At 36.2% G+C, this 27,129-nt stretch overlaps 2 protein-coding genes across 4 annotated transcripts; both read left to right on the top strand.

Moving 5' to 3' along the window:
- Positions 1-34: 34 nt before the first annotated feature.
- Positions 35-14,784, top strand: LOC102682472 (uncharacterized). 3 transcript variants are annotated; one of them, XM_069181453.1, is made up of 16 exons: positions 35-169; positions 2,985-3,110; positions 6,237-6,324; positions 6,615-6,808; positions 7,252-7,389; positions 8,062-8,200; positions 9,645-9,822; positions 10,266-10,409; positions 10,651-10,792; positions 10,923-11,081; positions 11,162-11,220; positions 11,383-11,558; positions 11,767-12,167; positions 12,379-12,475; positions 13,102-13,303; positions 14,062-14,784. In XM_069181453.1, exons 3-16 carry the CDS (start codon positions 6,280-6,282, stop codon positions 14,187-14,189), a joined length of 2,202 nt encoding a protein of 733 aa, XP_069037554.1. In that variant the 5' UTR covers positions 35-169; positions 2,985-3,110; positions 6,237-6,279; the 3' UTR covers positions 14,190-14,784. The 3 variants fall into 3 exon arrangements, with proteins under 3 accessions (XP_069037554.1, XP_069037553.1, XP_006642681.3); XM_069181452.1 differs by lacking the exons at positions 35-169; positions 2,985-3,110 and having other exon boundaries at positions 6,162-6,324; XM_006642618.3 differs by lacking the exons at positions 35-169; positions 2,985-3,110; positions 10,266-10,409 and having other exon boundaries at positions 6,165-6,324.
- A 4,199-nt stretch (positions 14,785-18,983) lies between these two features.
- Positions 18,984-27,118, top strand: LOC138224445 (uncharacterized). The gene is made up of 13 exons (XM_069181764.1): positions 18,984-19,297; positions 20,108-20,304; positions 20,563-20,700; positions 21,614-21,752; positions 22,155-22,353; positions 22,661-22,802; positions 23,067-23,222; positions 23,322-23,377; positions 23,680-23,855; positions 24,090-24,490; positions 24,788-24,884; positions 25,287-25,461; positions 26,027-27,118. The coding sequence occupies exons 1-13, from the start codon at positions 19,178-19,180 to the stop codon at positions 26,164-26,166; spliced, it is 2,136 nt and encodes a 711-aa protein (XP_069037865.1). The 5' UTR covers positions 18,984-19,177; the 3' UTR covers positions 26,167-27,118.
- Positions 27,119-27,129: the final 11 nt, after the last annotated feature.

Here is a 27,129-nt window from a genome sequence, read left to right on the forward strand (position 1 = left end):
GTGCGCCGTTCTGCCGAATTGTGAGCTTCGTGTTCTGCACGCTCCGGCTAGACTGGTTGGTTGGAGAAGAGGGGGTGTAATTCAGAGATAATATTTAAGGATTCATGAATCACTACTAAAATGAATATATCAGATTGGTAAAAACGTACACAGCATTTACAGAAGTAAGGTGGGGTTGTATATTATTATTATTATTATTATTATTATTATTGTTAATGTTATTGTTGATATTATTGTTATTATATTGTATTATTATAATTATTATTATTATGTTATAAGGTGTTATATTTTGTTGCTGCTGCAGCTGTTGTTGTTCGTTGAATAAATACATTTTTATTTTAACGAATAACAACAACAACTGCAGCAACACCATTTTAAGAATGAAAAAAAAACATGTTTTCTTGTCATACAACTTCAAATCCGAAGTCAACGAGCAGAAACCCCCCTCTATCTATGACAGTTCAAGTTTATTTCTGAGTGAAACGAACCTGCATAACAAGTTTAATCACTATCTAGTGAACTAGATCTTATCTGTTTGGACAAGCAATGATTGCTGGTTTTAGTCATGCAGTATTTGAACTGCACTTCTAAACATCATGAGATGGTACACGATACACTGTATCTTTAATAATGAAATGTACTTTTATGCATGAATCAGAAATGTGAAAAATAACCTCAGAATCTGTAACATCTTTTCTGTCTTGAATGTTTTAATATTGTTGTTTGGCCCTATATTAAGCTCATCAGAAATAAACCTTACGTGTAAAGTAGCACAGCCTGCGATTATGAATAAGGACATTACAAAGATCACCCAACTCCAGCGATATACTGTACATGCTGCTGCTCAGATCATGAGGTAGAGGTGGATTAATGCACTGCTAAGTGATATTTAGCGATAATGGATGACAGAAATGCTCCACAAACATGCTTTACATCTTTAAACCAATACACATCCCTATATAGAAAGGACACATGTACTACATTTTAAAGCCCACAATTAAGACCATTTCACTGAATTAGTAATACTAAGCCTTTCAAATGCAGAAATCACCCCCCCACCCCCTGTTGCTGTTATCAATTCATAATGCAGCTTTATATAAAATTCTACATAGGATCATAAAACATTTAAAGTTTGTATAAGTCTGTTAATCCAAATTTCTAATTTAAAAAACGAAAGCAATGTTAGGCAGTACACAGTATATGAAACTGTATTCTACTTCCTCCTGTTTTCTGGCACTTATTTGATGCATTGAATGGTATTTACAGTTCAGTTTACCTTTAACTACTTAGATAAAAACACCTTTTTTTCAATACCCATGTCCACCAACTGAACAGTTTTTATTTTCAATTTCCTAAAACATATAATCTTGTTTTTTGCTATCTTTCCTTCTTTTGGCTATATTTCAACTTTTGCTATTGTTACATCACTTTATTAGCCATCTACAATTTCTTGCATTAGAATTTTTTAATTTTCGCATACCACAGCTTGTTCTCCATGAGACACACAGGCACACAGACACACAGACAGGGAGAGAAAAGCTCAGGGTCAGCCATTTATACAGCCTGTAACTCTGCATAATCTTAGAATGCAGTTTCTTTGTGGAACCACCCTCATGCTGTAAGAAATGTTTGCATGAATAAGACTGTTTGCACAGTTAGAATTATCTGGAGGTTGCATCAATTCCGTGTTATTATTCATGGAGAAAAGGAAAAATCTCCTGTAAGGTGATTTATTATTAAATTCAAAAGGTTGCAGAAGGTCTCGTCATACTCTAAAGATAATAAGTTATGAAGTGAATTTACACCTAATCATGTTCATAATGTCTCCCTCTAATTTCAATGCATCCTCCTAGGGAACGGATACATTCTGAAATACTCTTAGCATGTCAGATTAAATTAAATTAACTGAAATCCTCAGCAATATGTATTAGCTTGAAATACTCCATGGTTCAGGTATTTCCATGGGCAAACCCTACATGGATTTATATCAGTGGGTCTGATTGAGTAGCTCAATGGGTAGCCAAGCCTGTCCCTGAAAGAACGTCAAAAGCTTACATTATCAGTGAATCATTAACTTTAAACATTCAACTCTCAATGTCAATTTCTTTGAACAGCCACCACAGGAATCAAACTCTAAAATCATATTTTTTTTTTCAATGAATATATTTTATTTACATTGTGTCACACCATTTTGAGTGTTCTTAAAACACTCTACATTCTAAGATACCAGTTTCTTAAGATATAATTCCTCATTCATTAACTAGCCTTATAAAGAAATCAGCGCACCGAATCTGACACATGAGCAGGTGCTGAAATTGGCAGATTAAGAAAACAAAACACCCTGCTGTTTTGTGCCTTGATTTTGTTATCAACATAATGAACATCATAATAATATTTATTCTTTCTTGCCACTCTTTTGGAAACATCACCCAAACATTGCACAGCAGCAGCATTTGATTAGTGAGAAAATACTAAACCCATGAACAAAAGATAACTGGTATTCAAGAAGCAAAAAGATAGGTTTCATAAGTGGCTAAGTGAAAACATACACACCAAATTGATAGACCACTTTTAAGCACCAGAATTGCTCCTGGATGGCCTCAAGCAACTGCTGTAGGGATATACTGTACATGTTCAGTATGTGACACAGTTTCTTTGGTCTAATGAAATCCAGATGTAGATTATCCCAAAGAGGCATAGGTTGATTATTATTCTTCCTTAAAGATGTGGTATATTGGGATTGGGTTCAATTACAAAACTAAAGCAGAATCACATTATCTTCCTACAATGTATTTACATAACTGTCAGCTTTGCAATCTCAAGCTTTTTAAATTTAAATAGCACTGAATTAATTACATATGTGGAACATTTTTTGTTTTTCTGCTTTACAAAAAAATCTTGTTTGCAGTTTATATGTACTGGAAATATACCACTTTCTCAGAGACGTTTTATCTAGATCCTATTGTTCTCCTCCCCACTGATAGCTGATGAGTACTGGCGCACTATGGCTGCTGTCGCATCATCCAGGTGGAGGCTGCACATTGGTGGTGGTGGAGGGGATCACCTGTAAAGCGCTTTGAGTGGAGTGTCCAGAAAAGCACTATATACGTGTAAGAAATTATAATTATTATTGTAAAATGTATCTCACATCACAGTAACAAATTATGTTACCAGTTACTGCTGTGGCATTCATCAGCTATCCTTCACAGTCGAGGATGAAAGTATTCCATGAACTCACAGATGACTGATAGGACCTAATGACATCCACACACTCTTGGGAAGTTGAAATAGAACTGTGTTATAAGGTACAGTATCTGATTATGTACAGCACAATTTTGTAAACAATCTTCTGGGTCTCAAAGTAATTTGCTTCTTGTCAAGATAGATATACTCTGTCTATGAGATTCAGTCATAGACCATAATAATATTGATAGTGCATTTCAGCCTGAAGGCTCACAGCAACCACACCCAACAGGATATGTGGCAAGGAGGATCCTGAGTGTATATTAAATGAGCAGCCAGAAATGCTTTCTAGCATCGGCATGACTGATTTCGTTTTAGTTTTTGAATCACTCATACAGAAAGCTGTTGTTGCGGTTAATTACCAGAGGCTCAGAATGAAAGCATTGCAATTGATCAGGAAATGGACTTCAGAAATCATCAGGACTACAAACCGTGTTTTATAAGTTTTCAGATACTGCCACCTAGTGTTTCAATTGGTTCAATCCATCATATATTAGAAAATACACCACCGGCATCACTGTTATGTACCTGTTATTAAAATGAAAGACATTACGCTCTGAGGTTCAACATTTCTGACCCCAAGACCTGGAGCAGTTTCATTACGTAGTTACTAATTATTTTCCTGATCAATATTATTTTGTCACACGTTATCCAGACTTGTAAACTATTGACTTCCTAAGTTAAAGTAGTATGTAGATGCATGCTTGCACATTCTAATGTGAGAACTGTGTTCAGTGAGTAAGCGTGTCAATGTCCTTGTGTGTGTCATAGGGTGCATTAGTTAGTGCGCTGTCACAGTGTAGGTGTTTGTATCAGTGAGAATAAGTGTGTCTGCAACACAACAGGTCTTTTATAGATTACAAAGCCTGAAAAGATCTAATATTTAGAGGCACATTTAAGAAAAATGTTTTTCTAAAAGTTTTTTTACATGGGTCAGTGATCAATCTTGTACTTGCTGCCCACACTAGTATTGTTTTCTATAGCTATATTTAATTTTTAGGAGATCATTATTAATTGCAGTTCTGAACTATTAATACACAGTATGGTTTCAAATCCAGGTTTTTGGAAAAGGCTGAACAAGGTAATTTTATAAACTTTAAAGGTGAAACTTATTTGCATTTATATATTAAGAATAAAACCCCAGGAACCTCATTTTTTAATTAGAACAATATGTTGTAAATTTAGCTAACTAAACGTTCCAAAGAGAGGTGTTAGTACAGTATGAGTACTGTAGAGAAGTGCTGAATTCATTAACAGTTCAAGTGGGCAGGGGGTGCTGCTTTCTTAGTCAAACTCAATCAATGGTTATTGTCCGGTCTGACTTGAGCTCTATCATGTGCTTTTGGTTTCATTTCTGCCTCAGCTGCTTCTGACACATACGAGCTGTCATAGGTATACAGTATAAGGAAATCATAGAGCTTTTTGGCATTTCAGCACTTTAATTGTGCCTGGCCTCAGCATCATAAAGGGTTTTCCTTTTGTTTTGTTCCTTTAATAGGTATCCATTTTGCATAACTATTCCATGTTAAGACTTTGTAGCAGCAGTACAAGTGCTGTAGTTCAATGAGTTGGGAGATGCTCCTTTCAAATCATATTTGAACAACGTCTTTAGACACTTCCACTTAAAACCTGACAAATGACATCATTTCACCCTAACATTAGGACAGCTCTCAGGTGCACCTCATACTTCTCATAGACTAGGAGACCCAGAGCTTCTGGTGATCAGAATGCACATTCTCCCCAGAGTAAAATATATTAAATGTAATGCACCAAGATTGTCAATTACAAGTGTGCATTTTACAGTGCATTCATACAATGCCTTTTTGCCTGTATTGACTGTACACTCACAATCGTTAAGCAAATCATATTGATGAGTTCCGACCTGATCTGTTAAAGTTTTGAAGTTTTTTTCCCCCAAACTGTGTCTGCATTAATAAAAGCTTATTTAAAGCTGCAGCAATATTTAGTTTATTTTAATAAAATGTATTTGGAAACAAATGCAGCAATATTTTACACATCATCTTTTAAAACCCTACACCTACAAATGGATCTTGCTACCAGTTGCACAGTTGGATTTTCCGTATTGGAATAATTTCAGACGAATGACTGACCCACTTGCACTCTGGAAAATCTGTACAGTTCGTCGTGAAGCTCGCTTTTCTCTCTCTAACACAAAGGTCTTTGTGGTGATCAGCACGACAGCTCCAGTAATACAATGTGCTATTACATGGAAGCTGAAACAATACAATCCGAGAGAAAGACCATGTTTCTAAGAAGGGAATTGGGAGCCTGTAACAAGTTACCAAATTAGCAGTTAAAACTGAAATAGGGCGACAAGAACACAATAACAATTCTGACAAACTGGTTCAGTTGAATGTTGTACTGAATGAACTGTATACTTAGCAGTGTTAATCCTGCTCATAAATCCTTGGCTTTTCAAAAATATTATTTTTAGTTTCTTTAATTCGCTCTATTTTGTGATCGTTACACTGCTTTGGAGTATATTAAAAGATCAGGCCCTGATAATTAAATTATTACCAGGTGATGTTGCAAACTGGATTGACAGTCATTAAGGAAGAGATTACCAGTGTGTTCCAAAATACATACAATATGACATCATGCGTGCTTCTCGTCTTTTGCGTGTGCACTATCTTGGGCAAATTATCGTGTTAGCGCTCAAGACAATCTCATTTGCGACTACGAACTATCACGAATAAAGAATAGTTAAGACAGGAAGCGAACGCTTGTTGGCAAATCACAACAAAGTTTGATTATTTTCAATTCAATTTATTTGTAAGAAATAGAAGTCTATTTAACACTATGTACGAGTACAAACTTAAGTTTCCCCCCTTTCATATATCAGTTGATTAACAATTATTCTAATAACGAGCATCTGCAATCGTAGTTTATAAAGAACGCTTCGCTCTCGACTTTCAACATACTGTCAGAGTCAGAGTAACGATGAATCTTCTAATACTGTGTCGTTTCTGCAGTCTGATTTCTTTTAGCTTTTCATCTCATATTCTGGGGGCGATTATGTACTTCACACCACGAGGAAAAAATCCTGATGATACGTTTAGAGTAAGTAATGTTTGTTCAATTAAAGGCGTGTTGCCTGCGTTTAAATATTTTAAATGCAGGCAAAAGTTTCTCTAGCCAAAAATTGCCGATAAGAGGGAAACGTTTAGTAATCCATCACTAAATTGTTCACTACTTTACATGCTTGTTCAGTGTCAATAAAATTAATTCATCATTATCAATCGTACTCTCTAAATATGCACCGGGGATGAGTACATTTTTCTTTTCTTGGAAAACTATTTTATTTTGCATTAAGCACTGTTTTATTGGAGAATTTCTATCGTCACTTGCAGGTGGACTATTGGGTTAAAGAATCCTTCACTAATGGATGCCATTCTGAATTGCATCTGAGGTGCTTTAAAGGTACCTGTGGAGAAAACGTGCATTATGAATTTGGGAAGATAGACGATGACATTTTAGGGAACTGGTGTCAAGCAGAAGGGTATATGTCTTTTGACGTTACAACCGATAAACCTTTTGTTTTAAGGTGAGTTACTTTTCAAATCACCATGATGAATATGAAATATTTAAATTGTTTGGGTAGCCAAGCACACATTATTTGTACAGATTAAGGATTTTTTTTGTTTTTGCATACCAATATATGAATTCAGCTTTTGCTATGGAGTTATATAGTCTTATTTTGAGACTTGTATTAAATCTAAAGACTGTCATTTATAGGTGGAATCCTACAAGCCAGGATATATGCTAAGACTTATTCCCCTGTGCAACATTGACATTGAAGTAAGAACTCATAAGTGGCAGTGAAGGTTTAGTGGCTGTATGGTTCAAGACCATTTTCTCTTTCATTCCTTTGAAGAGAAGTTATTTATCCTAAATTTACTACTGCTTTACATGTTCAAGGCCAGAAAGTTAAGATTGTCTTTTTTTGTTACATTTTTTAAGATTCTTCTTTTTGTTTCATCAATGCAGGGCAACCAACTGCTGCTGGGTTAATAATTCAGCTAATGCCAATTGGTGGCAGCTTTTGACCTATGTGGATTTAGGAACAAGATCTGACACGCGGTCTTCCAACAGATCCCCAACAACAACGATTCTGCCAGAAATAAGGTTTTGCTGTCAGATCTCCATCTGTCAGTTTATTTTTATAATCCTAGAACGCCTCTTCTTTTTGTATAGCCTTAGGTACTGTTCTTTATTGGTAAAGGATATTTGTGGTAAAACGCAATTGCTTCATAAACGTTATGATGAAGATACTGCCTTATTTAACTTAATCATTCATCTAATCGGGATGGTTATCATTTAGTTTATTCTTTCGGTTGTGATTTCTTTGAAGTTTAACTCTTTCCTAAGATGGTGTAAAGTGGTAGTTTTTGTTCCCTTTTTGACATGACTGTCACACTTCAAAAGTGACGCATGCAGTAAGTGTTCCAAATCTGATAACACACTGAAAAACGTATGTAACGTATTGTAGGTTAGTGATCAACTGCATTTAACTTTGTTACTGACATTTAGCCTTCATAAGGTGCTGGGTAAAGAGACCTCTCATGTCATCCCATTCTTAGCATCCAGTTTTTAATGTTAAGTGTTCTGCAATATGGAATGTTATCAACAAATGGGTTATGCACATCACTATAATATGATGTAGAAATAGAGTAAATCTTTGGTTAGAGAATGTTTTTTTTAGAATGCATTAATGTGTTTTAGTAATTGTACTCTGGATGATTAAATTACTGAAAATCAAAACTAGACAGTAGCTTGTTTGGGTTTCATCTTTTCAAGGGCTCCTCAGAACTGCCCAACTACATACAATCTATTGGCTCATGACCCAGATGGAGATCATGTTAGATGCAGATATGGACTGAAGAGCAATTCAGAGTGTGTTGCATGTAGTCAACATCCAGGTTTCTATCTTGATCAGGTAATGGTAATTATCGTACAGATCTGCATGATGTATAAGGTTTGCTGTTTTTACAGCATAATTATAGTTCACAATTGATTGTGTTGGCTCACATGTTTATTTAGAACTCCTGTTTTAAAAACAGCACTTGGGCATTTATGCCTAATATTGTAGTTAACATAATAGGGATTCAAGGTTTCCTACAGCCTTTTTAATGTTTCTCATTTCAAAATGCGTGTAAGTATGCCTACTGTCAAATAACTATCACAGACTGTTACTAGAAGTAAACTTATAACTGTTAGCAATAATTCTCACATTTTTGGATTACTTTGATCATGCAGTGTGTATTATGTTTTAGGGATTCTTATACTGTAGGTCAATGTAAACATATTTTATCAATTTCTCTTCAACTGACTAGAAACTGTTTTCGTACTGGAAAAGTAATCCAAGATTGCTCCTGAGCTGTTTAAAACCTAAGATGTGATGTTATTTCCTTAAGCTCAGCTTGTTTAGGAGTGTGTTTTCCTAAACTGGGAATGTGAAGATAGAGAATAGTATTTGTAAGAGGAGAGTGGCAAGGTTTACAGTTCTAAAAGGCTTAGTACGTGACTGAAGGCTCCATGTACTGTATATCAACCTTGCCCAGACACTTACAGAGCTTATAAACTTGTTGACTTTGCAAATGGGGCAAAACCAAATGAGGTGAAGATGAGCATGATGATGGTGGGAATGATATCTGCACTTCATTCTGAAATTGGAATATATGGGACTATGTTGACATATTAGGCGTTACAAACAATAACAGGAAGGACCATGTACGGGTAAATTAAATTGTAGATACTATGGAAGAGACAGTCTAGCTAAAAAGCAATATTTTCCAGACATGTAGAAAGCAAACAGAATGTTTGGATATACTGTATTGCAAAATGTGTTATGACAGTAGTGATGCTGAACGTCTTAATTCAGATATGCAACCCCAATTAGAATGTAAATATGTTTTGAGTATTCTTAGAAAAGGAATAACTTAACTCAGCATTTATTTAAATTACTTAAGTCCTTAAAAAAAGTGGTGGCCCGAAAATAATTGAGAATAAAATGTGCTGTAGTTTACTTCTTGATTAAAATAATTGTGGCGCAAATTGTCTGTCTATACTGTTGAAACTGATTACTGTTCAAGAAACAGTTTGAAGACCTTGAACCAATAAGTTAATAGCAACTAAACGAGCAATATAGTTAAGAAAAACTCTATTTTTTAATCTTGGATTTTATTTTTATGATAAATGAAATGTTGAACCCTTTTGAAATTTTATTTTTTATTTTTCTTCTCCTGCCTTATTGTGTGCAACGTGTAATGCTCTATGGATGCAATAAGAAAAAGTGAGCCTAGTGTATGGAACTGAGGATATTCAGATGATCGTTCTTACATTTGTGAAGATTTTGAAATTTTGGATTTTTTTTCTTTTAGGGAACATGCACTTTATTATTTTCTGAATCTTTGTGGCTTGTGTATGTGTTTGAAATAGTACTGGAGGACTTTCCAAGGGAAGACATTAACCTCACCTACACAGATGGCACTTCCTCCAATAGAACTCCTCAGCAGTCTTCCCCACTCAGCAAAATTCCTTTGCAATTTGTTTTTAAAGGTGAGACTTGTGATTCTGTAAACATTAAGATCTGGTAGAAATTTTAAAAGTTTTAGCATTGAGGTTTGTATACCAGGTGTGAGCCTGGTCAGTACCTGGATTTGAGACCTTTGAGACCTCCTGGGAAAAACTAAGGTTGCTTAGTTGGAAGAGGTGTTGGTGGAGCCAGCAGGGGGCACTAACCCTACAGTCCATGTGGGTCCTAATGCCCCAGTATAGTGACAAGGACACTATACTGTAAAAAGGCACTGTCCTTCAGATGAGAAGTAAAACCGAGATCCTGACTCTCTGTGGTCATTAAAAATCCCAGGGTGTTTCTTAAAAAGAGTAGGGCTGTAACTCCATTGTCCTAGCTGAATTTCCCATTGGCCCTTATCAATCATGGCCTCCTTATAATTCCCATCTATGAACTGGTTTTGTCACTCTGTTCTCCTCTCCCTGAGAGCTGATGTGTGGTGAGTGTTCTGGCGCACTATGGCTGCCGTCACATCATCCAGGTGGGGCTGCACATTGGTGGTGGTGGAGGAGAGTCCCCATTGCCTGTAAAAGCGCTTTGAGTGGAGTGTCCAGAAAAGCGCTATATAAGTGTAAGCAATTATTATTAATTATTCTTATTATTGTATCCAATTACTTAGTTTCTCATTACAATTTCAGTTACTGTTTGCAGGAGCTGAATTTTTAATGTGGTTCTTGTGATTTAATTGCTGTTTATTTTGATTAATAGTTTAAATTTTATCGACACTTTATTTGAAGAGATCATTTGAAAATCCTATTGGACTTCTATTAATGTTGGAAGGTGCAAGTATCACACTGTTGCATGTTTTTCAGTTAATCCTCCAGTGCCTTCTTGTGAGTTTGGAGAATTCAGGCCCCAGTTCCTCTTGCCCACTCCTCCTCGGGGAGCTTTCAGAGAAGCTACAGTTGGCCGCGAGTTCCAGCTCGCTGTCGCAGCACAAGCAAATCTTTCAGTGTAAGATGGTTTTAAATTCATTCAAGTGATGTAAACTGCATCTTTAACATTCATTTAACTTTTTCCTGACCTCCACTTATTTGTAACCTTATGTTCTACCTAAAAATCTTTTCCTTTTTTTTTGTTGAAGGGTATATGATATCAAAGTCAGTGGGCCTCTGAATATTACTAAAACATTCCATTACAATGGGACAAGTAAGATCGGGCAGATAATTGCAAAGTGGACACCACAAGACAATGATGTTGGGCTCCATGTTCCTATGTGTTTTATTGCAGAAACAAGAGACGGGTAATTTATTAAGGTTATTTATTACTTATTGTGCATTTCCTAAACTTCTAAAATTAAGTGTGTAATTTACTTTTTTTTAGGTACCAGTCAGACCTAAGATGTATAGTAGTGTTGGTTGGAACTGCTGCTACACAGACGAGTAAGTACGTTCAAATGAATATACATCTATTACTTTTTCAGTTGCCGTCTGCATTAATTGTGCTATTAACTAGGTATGAGTGAGTAACTGCTTACACCTACTGTATTAGACTAATTAAATTGTTGAATGGTGTAATGTTGTAAGTAATTACGTAATCAACAGGACAAGCCGAAGTTGTGTGTTCTGAAAGCACAATGTCCGTATTTGTGGACAAGTCTTCCATTCATGAAGTTGATGAAAATAATTTGCGGCTCAATGACCCATCTTGCAAAGTGACATCCAATAAATCCCACTTCATTGCCTCAGTTTCATTAAATTCATGTGGGACAGAGCTTGAGGTAACTTCCCTCTTTTTTGCTTTCTTTGACCTTGAATATTTGCACATCATTCTAGACAGTGTCTTCCCTAATGCATACAGAAAAGATGTTAAACTGCATATTAAAAAAAAAAAAACAAGATCCTTTTATACATTTACCAATTATGAATGACTTTCCAAAGAAGTTTTTTTTTCCCACATGCCCTATAATGTTTTTAATGTATTTTCAGGAAATGGAGAATTCCTTGGTTTTCAAAAATGAAATTACATCATTTGATGCGCCTCATAATGTCATCACCAGGGGGAATGTTCTGGAGATACCATTTTCTTGCTCCTTTCCCAAAACATTCCTGACATCTGGCTCCTTCACTGTGCACAAGACAGTTGATACATTCACAAGTTCAGGCTCTGGAAGATTCACCTATGTCTTTGAGTTCTATAACAGTAGTGCTTTCACAGAGCTCATTAAGCCCAGCACCTACCCAGTGAAGGCTGAACAAGGAGAGATGCTGTACGTGAGTATACAAGTACGCTCGTCTTTGAACACTACCCAGCTTTTTGTGGAGTCTTGCAGAGCAACCCCTCATGATGACCCAGATGATCCAATATATTATGACATAATAAAAAATGGGTACGTAATTTATTCTCTAAAGATGTGTTTGGCCTTTAGTCTATTTGTATTTGTCAATATATCTAATGTTCATAATTGCTACACTGCCTGTTACCAGAATCTTGTCAAGTACCATTGTGCAACTTGTTTCTACTCTCGTTTTTTTCTCTTCTTCCTACTAAACTCTATCCATCCCATGTGAAAATTGTTGTTAAATTGATTTTTTTTGTAGGTGCAAAATTGATGAAACTTTAGTGGTCTACCCAAGCAACCAGACGGTTTATCGCTTTGGAATGAAAGCTTTCAATTTCATTGGGGAGTATAACCAGGTGAAACCTCAAGATTTACTGGGAGGGAGAATTTTAAAATTGGATGCTAATCACAGATGTGTGTAAATAAGATCCTGATCATAACAGAATTCGATTCCCTTACCCCACCACCTGTTTTAAAGACTGTATGCATTTGCTATAAACTTTTTATAATTTAAAATCAAAAGTGTTGCTTCACTGTGAATTTTGTTTTTAGACTGCTGAGAATCCTTTTTCAAAAGAAATAGCCCATACAGTACGAAGTGAGAATGCCACATCTGTGACAACTGCCTTGTGCTACAGAGAGTATGATGAGCGATTGGGTCTCAAATGGGCATACAGTATCTTAGTTTGGGGATTTTCAGAAAATGCTCTGCTGTCTTTACTCATTTTAACTTTAATAAATATTAAATTCACTATGGATTAAGTTATACATCCCTGTTACAAAGTTGAAGAAATTCTGCTGTAAACTATTATTTAAATGTATTGAAATTAATTCACCAACAGACAACAGCTTTATTCCAGTATCATAGTGAGTCCATGAGTTATGTGGTCCCTGTGCCGCAGTGATTGTTCTCTAGATGCATATTGTTTCAGAGTGAATTCTCTTCTGCCTGCTGACTAATTGCCACCATGTGTTGTTACAGGTGTATATCAATTGTGTTGTTATCTTGTGCCTAGCCGGTAATCCCAACACTCGTTGTGCTCAAGGCTGTATAAATAGCACATCCTCCTCCCTTCAGCTTGGGCTAAGCCATTTGAACAGAAGATCCTTGGGCATACAAACGGAGAGGCACTACATTTCTCAGGGACCTGTGCAGATAAATAGGAATCTTACAGATAATTCAGGTAAAGACAGGCCTGATGGCAAAAAAGTGCAGATGAAACTTTCAAAAACACCAGATAATTGTCATGTGACAGATTCCTTAACTAAAAACCTCCTTGGATAAGACTCAACCAGATGTTTAGTTAATTTATCAGAGTTTCTGTCTTAAACAGTAGATCATGGATTAATAGGCCTGTATTTTGACACTTGAGAAGGTAATCTCAGAGATTATAGGCCAGAAAAATCTATGGTTACCTTAATATAACCCAAATTACTCTGGCCTTTTTGCATATTTTTTTATATTCCGAAATTTTAATAAGTCTGCTTTCAAAAATAATGCACAACCCGAGTTATTGGTGTCCAGCAAAAATTGTTGAAAACCAAAAAACTAGCTTGATGTACACTCTCTGTACTCCAAAAAATGTATTAAATGCTGTCCACATTCAGTAGCCTTTGTCAAGACTTGCATACTTGGTTACACAAAGACCATGCATTAGTTGTAAGCATTCCATATGGCAGGAAGCCTTCCTTTTAAAATCAATTAAGGAATTAATCCATTAGGTTGTATGTTATCTGTCCAATCACTTATGCTGAGTCATTTATTTTCAAAATGAAAACAGCTGGGATGCAGCCTTCGGGTCCTGTACTTCAAGGATATGACTGTCTTGCTGCTGAGAATATACTCTACTGGTGATTCCAAATGTATTTAATAATGAGTACATTTTCTTTTGTAGTGCAGTAGTAAACAGTTTTCTCTCCCACTTTTTTAATTTCACTGCAGATCTCGCAGTGAATGTGAACGTCAACACCGTGGTCGTCGCTGGGGCTGTTCTTGGCACCACTGCTATGGTGTGTGGTGCAGTCATCTACAAAACCAGAAGGGCCATTCGATACGACCTGCTGCAGTAACAGGAAACCAGTATGGACTGACATTGGATGCCACTTCTTTCACTCAGTTTACTGGCTGTGGAAGTCGTCCTTGCAGATTTTAAGGGCTTCTTTCTTCTTTTATGATAAGTAAAAGATGGGAAGATGGTAAACATGGATTCTTTCAGCCTGCACATCTTTCTATGCTTCAAAATTCAATGCTGCCGTTTAGCAGTGCCTTGGATGCTTGCAGATGTCTCCACACAAGACATTTTGTTTGGTTTTTGTAAAACAAGTATGGGTAGAGCTTCTCCCCCACCACTGCTTTTCTTTCATTCATTCTGCAGACATTTGGAACATAAGCAATCCAGGAACTTGGCCACCTAATACGAAGATGTGAATGATGCTGTTCAGCGCAACATCTTAATTTCATCTCTAGAATATATTTGATCCATGTAATTCATCATAGACAGAATGGGGATGATCTGTATTTGCGTAATGGCTTGATAATGTCTTATGCACAGATTTCTCTATCCCAAAAGTCAACATACAGTAGCTTATCTAAAACGCCATAATGAATTGTCATCTATCTGAAAACTAATGTTATGCTGTGAATAAAGGGGTAGAATGAGTCAAATGGCAGTCGCTTTGTAAGTGATGGAAACATTTATTTAATTCTGTTTTGTCAAAAATTTTAAAATGCACTTAAGCTGTTAGCTGTTCTAGCAGGAACATGCCTGCTTTTGTGCATGATCAGCTTGTGACTCTTTGAAATTGCCACAGACTGAAATCTTCAAAGACTGGGGGTTATCTTTTAAAGTTGGAGGCTAAGGTGTCAAAGATTCAGCTACCATATTGTCAGTTGTGACTTTTCCTGGCTTAGTATGAAATTCTACGGAAGCGCATTGCTGCCACCAAGGGGAAAAAACAATTCCGCCTTATCTTGGAATTACCAGATAGCATTGCTTACGTCAGTGTATGTACAACCCGTTATGTTGTACACTGAATGCATGTAGAAGCTACCATGAACTTGGCTGGCACTTTCGGTTTAATTTACTTTCAACTGGGGTTTAGTCCTAATGAAATCTTGCAATTTTTAACAAATTTAAGAATCATTGCAAGCATGAGGACCAGTTTTGTGGGATTTAGAGATCAAAGCAATGATGGTTCCATTATGAACAGTTATACATACAATCACTTAAAACTGTAACTCTGCTCGTAGTGATATAGGTATTAAAGGAATAAGTTAAAGGTTTATTCCATGCTGAGAAGAAAAGAAACACAATGTTTTGGCTGTTAGGGCTTCACAGCTGAAACGTTCATTTTCCCACCCTCTTTTCAGCATGGAATAAACCTTTAACTTGTTCCTTTGCAGCCTATGCATGCTGACGCAGGTACCTACTTGATATAGGTAGTAGTGTATATGACAATTGTGCTATCATGCAATCGCATAAAGTATGTTAGAATTACTATCTCGTAATTCCGAGATAAGGGCGAGGATTTTTTTTTCTTGGGGGCAGTAATGCGCTTCCGTAAAATTCCACTATTTTTTATGTATACAGTTCTATTGAATACTTGCCTCTCTGTTCTTCTTCCTTAGAAAGTGGACCCCACAGGCTCATTTTATAAAGGACTGCTAATGTTGGGAGTAGTCAGACAAAGTTCTCTAGGCTTCTAGTGCAACAGTGACTCCCATGAATCCCAAGACACTAGACTCTGCAAAGCTGTTAGCATGACATGTTAGGAAAGTACTCTCTACAAGTGCAAAGATTAGTAGGAAAGTGTTCATTTTTGCAGTGCACTGGAGCTGTTCTACGGTGATCGTACCATTCGAAGAACCTAGACAAGCTTGTGCCTATTCGCTTTTGTCCGAAATGTTTAACAGGTTTCAAGTTGGGTAAGTTGGGCATCCACACCTTTGTCTTGCAAGCATGTTATACAAGCAATATGAGGGCATATCCACGGCAGGGCGGACCCACTGGAAGGATGTGATCTATCTGGTAAGGTGTGGCCAGGTTGCTTTCAATCACTCCAGGTGGAGGTCTGGGGTGATTGGACAACAGGATTCAAAGTATCACAATTTGAGTCCTATCGAGTGGTGTTCTGTACAAAGACGGACTCCCTGACAAACCCTTGAGTCATCACATAGGAGGACTTGAGTGTATGTGAGTCCACCTGAGGTATTGTTCCATCATTCCCGTCACATGCAGATGTTCTCTTAAAAGGCAGGGCTAACATAGAAGTATAGCAAAGGGGGGCTAAAACTACAAAAAAGTTTTAGACCTATGACAATTACCCAAATCAAATGTTTGTATTCTCAAAGTGATAACATTTTGTTTAAAATAAACAGTATTTGAATTTAGGTCTTTTTTTTCTGTCTTATAGAGCAAGGGGAAAGCATTTGTTTCCTTGCTATGGTTTCATTATTTTTTCTTTAATGTGAAGTTTATTACACATTAAGAAAATACAAGATGGTATATTTTCAAAACACTGGCATTAGATTCCTTATAAAACGCAATACTACGTTGTCTTCCAGTTTCAGCAAGCCACATCACATCATGGCTGAAAAGTTTAAGAATTTTGATAGGTACTACAACCTCACTTATAACTAATAACCTAATAAAAATGATGAAAAATGCTGTTATCTGAGGAGGCATTTCATTGTCACTAGGTGGAGCTGTGAGATCTGGTTTCCATCTGCAATAAAAGCAAAGGGTTCAGTAAGTCCTTTCTCCTCATCCACACCTGAGAGCAGCTATGCTGAAAAACACAAAGCTGTTGACAATAAGCAGAAGTAAAGTTGTTTGGACATATTTGACTACTTTTACATTTATACAGTACAGTAATTTTGTCATTGAGCCTATGCAATATTTATCTAAACAGGTCGGTAATTTACTCAAACAGAATTAAAACTTTTCTTTTTATCCACAGGCTAAATAATTTGCTTTTAAATGCAATGCACTTGATTTATCACAAAAAACAGGCATCCTTGAACTTAACTCCAGGTATGTATCTCCTTTTGTAGCCTGCTGGTGTGCTGAGGGTGGAACTGGATGTCTGAGAAAAGGCAGACAAGGTACTTTCACACAACTTTATAGATGGCATCTACAGTATGTCTATTTTATGGAAGAAGTAAAGGTTTATTCCATGCTGAAAAGAGAAGAAAAGAAACGCAACGTTTTGGCTGTGGAGCTGTTTTCATGTCTGAACTGTGTCTGTTTTATACTGTATATTAAGAAGTAAATCTCGTGTGTGAAAAATGCACTAGAAAACTGGAAGATAAAAGGAAGGAAACGGGGACAACTACAATTACAATTTTGATTATGAATAGGTTACATTTTAGGTATTAGAAAACACTTTCTGATCATTCAAAACAATGAGAAAACCATTGTAAAAGTTCATTACCTCTTTGTTTTAAAGAGCAGTGGGTGGCTGCTTTCCGAGTCAAAGTCAAGGGTCATTTTCAGGTCTGACTTCAGCTCTGGTATCTGCTTTTGGTTTTGTTTCTGCATCAGCTGCCTTTCACACAGATGAGTTACCATAGGTGTTTGTGTATAATACTTGACAGGTTTGTCAGCAGTTTAATCTTGCCATTGTTATTTCCCTACCCTTTTTAATTATTTCCCTACCTTTTGTAATTGTTCCTGGTTGTTCTGCAGCTTTTTGGACGAACTAAAATAATAATAAACTTTATTTTTTATAGCGCCTTTAAAGGTGGCTTCTCAAAGCGCTTTACAGGATGACAACAATAAATAAGAATACACAAGATAAAACACAATTACAATATATAGAGGAAACCGTGGATGGTGGTACTAAGAAAAGCAGAGGGGTGAAGAATGGAACCAGTTAAGTAAAGGCTTTTCTAAAGAGGATTTTGAGTCTGGATTTGAAGGAGTTTAGAGAAAGTGACTCTCTAATATTCTTGGGGAGAGAGTTCCAGAGCTTGGGGGCATAACAGGAGAAGGCCCCGTCACACATACAATGTAGACGGGCTTGGGGGGACAGTAAGGAGAACAGAATTAGAAGAGTGAAGGTTGCGAGGTGGGGAGTAGGGTGATAATAGTTCAGACAGGTACTGAGGTGCCAAGCCATGCAGAGTCTTATAGGTGAGCATGAGGATTTTAAAGTCCACATGGAATTTGACCGGAAGCCAGTGCAAGGACACCAGGATAGGAGTAATGTGATCATTTGCACTAGACCTGGTCAGGATTCTGGCTGCTGAATTTTGGACATACTGCAGTTTGTTCAGAGTAGATTTAGATACCCCAGCGAGTAGAGCATTGCAGTAGTCAATTCGAGAGAACACAAATGTGTTGATCAGCTTCTCAGCCACAGTTAGTGATAGCATAGGGCTATGCTAAGGTGAAAAAAGATGTTTTGACAGTATGCTGCACATGTGGGTCGAATGTTAAGCCAGAATCGGATATAACCCCAAGGTTTTTCAATTTTGATTGAAGCTCAATTACAAAACCATCTACAGATAGGTTTACAGGACTGGCTTTACGAAGTTGATGGGGGGGTGCCAATAAGCATTACTTCAGTCTTGTCACAGTTAATGCACTCAGCATCGACAAGTGTGTGTTCATTTGGCATTTCATCTGTTGAATACATTTAGAATTTATTAATTTGTTTCTGTCTCGCACAAATATCACTTTACAATTTGTCAACCAATGCATTTAGTGCATTTGTCTGGAAAGCATTCTGAAGTTACCTCTATATAAACTACATTCTTAACTTTTGGAGACTTTCATTTTCATTTCAATTTTAGAATTTCATTAAAAAATCATTAACAAAGCTCTTTTAATAGGAACAATGAGTCCCTATGTGGTAAATTACAAGTGCAAAATTGAAATGAAAATGATCAGTCAGAAAAATGTTTGAATAGCAGGAAGACATTGCTGTGAATATTTACATAGCACGTGATATTTCTTTCTTTTGTTCTTACCTGTCAGCCCAGGGCATTTTACAACCAAAGCAAAGGACAAGATTTTTTATCTTTTCAGTTGCTGAAGGAGAGACATCAAGCAACAATGGCTCTTTACGAGTTATGGCTTTTTAGTTTCTTGATCTCTGTAGGCACTGCAGGACACATGCAAGGCGGGTTAATGACTTTTATGCCCATTAGAAAAAATCCTGATGGTTCTATTATGGTAAGTTAAATTCATAATGTGTACTACATATGGAGACAAGGAAAGTTTCAATTTAACATGGGGAGGCAGAGAACGTGAGAAAGTGAGAAACGTGAGAAAGTTTCTTGTTTATTTGATCAGTCATTTTGAATTGAGTTTTGAAACTGATACAGGACAATGTAGAATTGTACTAAAAAAACATAAGCCCTTAAATTCAAATATTAAAGGCACTAATTGTCATCCACTCAAAATATGAAAAATTTCAACAGTGTTCTAAATACTTATTTCAATTTTTAATTAAAAAAATGCATATGTTGTGTACACAAGATTCTTTACTTTGTTCTGAAAATACACATGTACAGTCCAATGACCCCCATATTTCCTGATAACAAGAAAAAGTTAATGATTGGGATACTGTATGTATTTCACTGCTCATTGCACAAAATTTTTGTGAAATGTCTTATGCCTTAACACTCAAAGATGGACTGCTTTACAGAGTTGATTCCAAATGCTTACAAAAACTGTAGACATAAATAAATCACACTTTCTTTAAACAAAAAACACAACAATAATTATTGTTCCAAGACAACAGAATAATTAGACATAGAAACTGGAACAAAAACACAGATAATGGTCACCATTTTCATATTCATGGACAGTAACAGAAAAGATTGTTTTTATTTCTTAATTTTGGCTGGATCATTGGCATATTTGATATATGGCTAAACATTTAAAAGAAAATTTAATACATGGAAAATGCGAAGCAAACGAACATATCAGTGGGTGAATACCGCATTTGCTTTCAGTTAAATACCCCAACATGCTTTGTAGGTGGACTTCCGTTACAAGGAGACCTCCAATGGGTCCTGCAACCATGAGCACAGCTGGAACTGCCAGAATGGAGACTGTGGGGAGGTTGTTGATGCTGCAGTTGTGGATGTAGCCAGGGATACTAACCTTGGGCAATGGTGCCAATCAGAAGGATACATATTAAGAAACCTCTCAAGCGATAAGCCATTTGAATTGAGGTAAGCAGATCCTGAAAATGTAAAAAAAACAAAGAATTTTCATTATGGCGAACTAGTTGAAGGGCATTTTTATTTTGAACATACTAATTTACCAAACTCTAGAATCTGGTAACAAATCAATTATCATAGATAGCCTGTCTATTAAAGTCAATTACATTGATTCAAATGTTTGATGATGAACAGATTTATAGAGAATATTTCTAGGAACAAGCACTCGTATTACTGAATGCAGCATTATTTCTTTTCCGACTGAAATAGGGCTGCAGACTGCTGCTGGATCCCTAATGTTCTTGGAACATCAAACTGGCAGCTGCTGACTCATGTGGATATGGGAAATCGATCTGATTCAAGTCTGCTCAATAGATCTCCAGTTACCACAATGCTATCGGCGATCAGGTCTGTGACATTTTTAAGGAACTTGTAGCCGGCTATAATGCCGGCAGGAATGCAGGTAGTCACTGAGGAAGAAACGTGGATAAATGTGCAGGCTCTGGCATAAATTAATGTAGGACCCACTACTCTATATTTCAGAAGTCAGGTGTATTGGAGTTTAATCTTCTTTGTGTTATGTTTATTAGGAATGCACGCCTTGATTAGTAAAGATCAAGCATCTACACTGTAGATTACAGTATATGGGCAGAACATCCAGCGCTTCTGGCATAAAAACTTTTTCATAGCAAATATACAAGTACCCGCAGATGCATTCTCATGACTATCTTCAATACGGTCAGCTCCTTGATTGTACCTGTAATGCCAATGAAACAACTACTTAATGACTTATTGGTGTCTGCATTAAACAAGTGGGCCTTGGACTGGTGACAATACATGGCAGCCTCTTTCCTTACTTTTTTCTTGGGGGGGAATACATGTACCATTACAATTCTCATGTAAACCTCATAGTAAGTAGAAGCACAAAAATGTAACCGAAAAAAAAATACAGGGTGAAATAGCATGGACTTTAAAACAATTAAAATAATCGTGGCAGAGTAGGGAAGGAAACCAATCTGACCCCAGAATGGAAAAGAAACACAGTTTTATTGACCTAAAAGTGTACTGTCAAACCCCTTGTTTTCTGTTTAATACCAATATAATATTGATGAGAAACATCTTGAAAAATGGATATTACTCTCATCACACTCTATCATCAAGTTCCCTTTTAAAATCACTCACAATTGTATCCTTAAGATTGACACTTAATGCACAAGTTGGATGCTGTAGAATATTTAAATACAATATTTTAAAAAGTATAGAGAGTAGCTGCTGCAAAGTCATCAACAGTCCGTAACATGTTTCTTTGTGTGTTTTGAAGAGTACCCCAGAACTGTATGACAACTATCAGGCTGCTGGCCCATGATCCCGACGGTGATCATGTCCATTGCAGGTTTGGGCAAGCAGCCAGCGGAGAGTGTGCATCATGTTCCCAAAACCCCGCCTTCCGCCTGAGTGAGGTAATATCCACAGCTCGGACAGCTTCATGGGAAAACGCAATGTTGGTGCAATGGTGAACTCATACTGTTAGTGGTTTCATAACTAAATCACTTCAGTGAAGTGAACAGCGGCTGTTGGATGTTCTTGAATGTGTTGAAATGAGTAATCCCCTGTAGCATAAAAGTGGCAGAATTTGTTTTTTTAATAAAAGGATGGCGTATCATTGTTAGATTGATAATTGCTACCTCAATTAGATGTTTTTGGAAAATAGCCACATGAAGACAGAGCTGATTAAGTCAGGTGTGAATGCTTGCTGTATATATTAATATATCAATATTAAAATAATTGTTTCCTACAAATAATCTCCTCCTCAGCTGCCAATTAAAAATTAATTTAATGTTCTAACTGATTTTCTTTTTCAGAATATGTGTACTTTGCATATTATAAACACTACAAGCATTGGTGCTCATGTATTTGAGCTGGTAATTGAGGATTTCCCAAAGCAAATGATATCCCTAACATATGAAGATGGGACCTCATCTGTCAGGCTCCCCTTTTCCCAAAACACAGACAACAACACTGCTGCACTCAGTAAATTGCCTTTGCAATTTGCCATAGAGAGTAAGTGTTCTGTGTAAATTTAATTCACAATGGTTTTATACCTCAGAAAAAGGTATTCAAAGGCACATGCATGTAAAATCAACATACATTTGGCTGTGATAAACCATTTCATAGTGCTAGAAAGCAGAGCTGTCTATAGTGAGATGTATTTTTTGTTAAACAGCCACAGATAACTGTATTATCCTTACAAGTACTCCATAATATTAATGTGTCCTATAATTCATGGCAACTCTTTCTTGCTTTTAGAAGTACCCTAACCCTAATAGATACATTTACATGTATTATTCTTTACTGCACTGTATTGCAGTTCTTCCACCTCTGTCTACCTGTGACCTTGGGATTTTGATACCACAGTTTCTACCTCCGACACCATCTCACGGTGACATGTTTCATGTCACAGCTGGCCAGGAGTTTCAGTTTCATGTCAAAGCTCAAGCCACACAGGGAATGTAAGCCTATTTAATGTCTTAATGTTTGATGTCTAGCATAAGCCTTTGGTGTTTGGAAGAATAAAAATTATGTATGTATAGGTGATGTTATTCCTCTTTCCTTTAAGCCATTCATATAAAATGTTGTGATATTATGATCATTATATTTCTTGCATATAGAAATGTATAAGAATGCATCTGTCTATATTAGGGATGAATTAAATATTGTACATACCAGAATCTGTTTTCTGAGTGTGGTTTATTTTTCCTTTTTTGAAAAAAAAGGATCTATGACTTCCAGATCAGTGGCCCACCAAACCTAATAAAACACGTTTATAACAACACCAGTGGAATCCTACAGGCAAGGATAAGTTGGATGCCAGAGGAAAGAGAATTATATCACCGCATCCCCATTTGCTATGCTGCGGAAACAACCGAGAGGTACAATATGTCTCCTGTAGATAAGCTTCTGTTTTTATTTTTCTGTATATTGTGTTGTATTAAAAATGCCTAATGATTATTCTCTTTGACATTTTGCAGTCAGTCTGAAATGAGATGCATAATAGTAGCTGTTGAAAGATTCCATTCACGTTCTGGTAAGATTATTAGTAGTTGTAGTCATGATAGTAGTATTATACAGTATGTCAAAGTAAAGGCTGTAGCTGGTTTAATGATGTTATAATTTTCATTAACATTATTTTAGCCTGAAGACAGCTCAGTTTAATGGAATTAACTGTATACATATCAATATTGTATAACAATTTGCATTACTGTATATTCAGTATTTATCCTGTAATTGTGTTAATGAGTTAATATTACTACATTTAAACAGTATATAGTATTATGTAGTCATTAATGCCTTTTAAGCTTAATAAATATTGATGTTTTTATTCATCAGGTGAAGCTGACGTTGTATGCACTGAGAACACTATGACCATTTCTCTGAACAAGTCGTCAATTAGAGGACTTCATGAAAGTCACTTACGCCTTAATGACCCATCGTGTACATTGACATCTAATGAATCTCATGTATTGGCAACTGTGTCACTAAACTCATGTGGAACACAGCTTGAGGTAGTATTTTAAAATGTATGATATCAATATCTTCACAATTTTCACTACATAGTGCATTATTATATACATTTGTAGATATATTTACATTATTCGTTTATACATGTATATATGAAGATCTTACCAGTGTTGGAGAATTAGGGTTTTTCTATTGTACGCTCAGTTCATAAGAATTCACAATATGCAGAACACCTGCTACACTATATTACAGCTTTTCTGCCTTTTCTCGTTCTGCAGGAAACCGCAACTGATCTCACTTTCAAAAATGAAATAGTATCAGTTGACGATATCAGGGATGTGATAACCAGGAAACACCTAATTGCGATACCGTTCACGTGTACCTACTCAAAGAAGGGTCGTATAACATCCAATTTCAAGAGCCACAAGTCCGCCTATGTGTTCACAGAGGCTGGCTTCGGCAGCTTTGGCTATGTGTTTGAGTTCTACACCAGCAGTAATTTCAGCGAAATGATCGACCCTAACACTTACCCTCTGGAAGTGGAACTCCAAGACATGCTCTACATTAGCATCCAGGCTCACTCTTCTCTTGCAAACACTAAGCTCTTTGTGGAGTCCTGCAGGGCATCCCCACATGATGACCCCAATGACTCGATATACTATGACATCATGAAAGATGGGTAAGGTGTTGGCTTGCTGTATTCTGGAAAGTGTTCAGAAGAGTTAGGACTTTTCAGCAAGAAACATAAGAAAGACTGAATCTGGCAATAAGACGGTGCTTCTAGGAAGGGATACACACATACAGTATTTCCCTGAATATCTCAGTTTAGAAAAAGTGCCCCTTATAACATTTCAGTATTTTTCTACTGTATTTCTTTTCCTTCATGGATACAAGAATGTTTAAAACTGCCAGAAGGTTGCATTTTTCAACTACCACAACATAATGTTCAGCAATCTGTTAACTTGTTGTTTTACAGGTGCATCAAGGATGACACAGTAGTTGTCTATTCACATGATGGAATTGAATTCAGGTTTGGAATGAAGGCTTTCAAATTCATTGGGGATTTTGACCAGGTAACATGAGGTTTTATTCAGGGAAATAGCCTCAATTCTCAATCAAACTGACTGCTTTAGTTAAAACAGATTGAATGTGTCTGTTTCATTGTGGAACAGGTAGAGCAGGTATTAAATTTAGTCTATATATATATATTAAATTTGTCACAAAATCTGAAGCCTACTGGTGTCCAGTATAAGATCAAATTAATAGTGACCGATTTTCTGATACACAAAATAAATTAAACTTTCTAAACATTATTTGCTGTGTTTTACTGCATTTCAACTCCCTTTGTATATAGTTATTTTAAGAAGATTTAAGATCTAAATAACTGAACATATGTTTTAAAGGTGATTTAGCATTACTAAAATAATAAGGCACTTTTTAATAAGGTTGTTTTATGTGCATTTTCCTGGCATTAGGTGTACATCAGCTGCACTGTGATTCTATGTGATGCTGGAGATGCTGACAGCAGGTGTGCCCAGGGCTGCACTCCGAACTCTGCTCGTCGCAGGAGATCCCTGTCCTCAGAGACCGAAAGACACTATATTTCCCAAGGACCTCTGTGTGCTGCCAAAGGGGCTCTGGGAAAAAGAGGTAAATAGAACACCATTCAAAGAAGAAGGTCTAAAGAGTGTCCTAGATAAAGAATTTATATGTTTGTTTGCTTTGGCATTTTATTTTGAAATTTCAAGTACCGTACCCACCAAAATGAATTCTGAAAGGAATACCTTTGCTGATATGTGAATAAAAAAAGAGAAGACTGTCAGTCAAACACAGCTGTGCTTTATCACTGGAAAAAATAGGTGGTGTTTAATGTAAAGACTTTTGTGAAATGTAGGGTAGCATTATTGAAAGTGAAAATGGTTTTGAACTATAAAAATATGACATCAGTACAACTAAGAAGAAAGATAGAGAAATGTGTTTTCTTCAACTGATCTATATCAAGGGTCTTTGTTTTGCTTTATTTTAAAAGGATATTTAAACCAATTTTAATAGGTTTCTTAAAACTTCCTAATAAGCAGATAATTTTAAATATAATTAGAAAGTGTGGCCATTTAAATAAAGTTTTAATGTGCAATGTTTGAGACTGAAAACTGGGCATGTTTTTATGCTGCAATTTCATTTCTTAATGGCAATTAAATTGTCTGGTCTCTTCCAGCTTCGAATGTGGTTATGAATACAAGCACCAGAGTCTTTGCAGGAGCTTTTGCTGTTGCTGTCCTCCTGCTGTGTGGCGTATTGATCTACAATGTCAAGAGATCCAGGACTGTCAAACAGGAAACCCTTTTATCATTTTAGAGTTCATGTGCAAAAGCATGGGCAACGGGGTGTTGCATTAAAATAGGCTATTAGATAAGCCAAAAAAACATATAAAACGTTTATAAGTTTTAAACTTACATGATTTTTTAACACAAGTATCGGTTTCCTGGATCTCTTATTGGTTAATTAAAAGTAGCATCTTAATAAGCTTTCTTAGGGGAGATGTCATTATCAATAAAATGCAATTTAATAAACAAACATATCAGTTGTGTCAATACATCAGTGAATAACTTTTTTTTTTCAGATGCATAGTACTGATTCCTACATCTGGAAGTGTATGACAAAACTATTATGTACCTGCTAGGGAAACTCATTCATTTTCTTTTACTTCAATTTATGGTGTGAGGCTTTGGCAAACGTTTATGAAATCATCATAAGATTAGGATCCTACAGCACTAACATGCAGCAACCATTATCTCCATCAGTCTGGCTACACAGCAGATCAAGTGTGAGCAATAACTTCTCCAGTTATAATTAAGGGATAAAATTTAGGTAGACCAGATTGTGCAGGACATCCTTACTCCTATCAATAGTGACCTAGGATCTTTAATAATCTCACTTATGTCATTTATAACACATAATATAAAAGTGCTTTGGTGTTATTTTGTGATGTGATAACCGCATTTTTTAACATAACATTTCTAATTAAATGTGTGACAGTGATTAAAATTTAGATTGGGAAATGTATCACCACAATGATTTATTTGGATTGCTTGAAGAATGTACCATTCACATTGTTAACTTTACTTCTCTTTCTGTTTCATACTAATCTCCCTTACATTATCTGTTTTGCCATATTTATCATCCAAGAAATAAAAAATCAAATTTATCAAATTGTTTGGGTTATATGGAAAGATCGTATACTGAAACTGCTGTTATTATTAGGTGATTTTACAATTGCAATAAATATAAAACTGGTTTGTGTGCATTCTCCCATGCTGA

This window comes from Lepisosteus oculatus, chromosome 21, assembly GCF_040954835.1.
Source record: "Lepisosteus oculatus isolate fLepOcu1 chromosome 21, fLepOcu1.hap2, whole genome shotgun sequence".
In the NCBI taxonomy this organism is placed as follows: domain Eukaryota; kingdom Metazoa; phylum Chordata; class Actinopteri; order Semionotiformes; family Lepisosteidae; genus Lepisosteus; species Lepisosteus oculatus.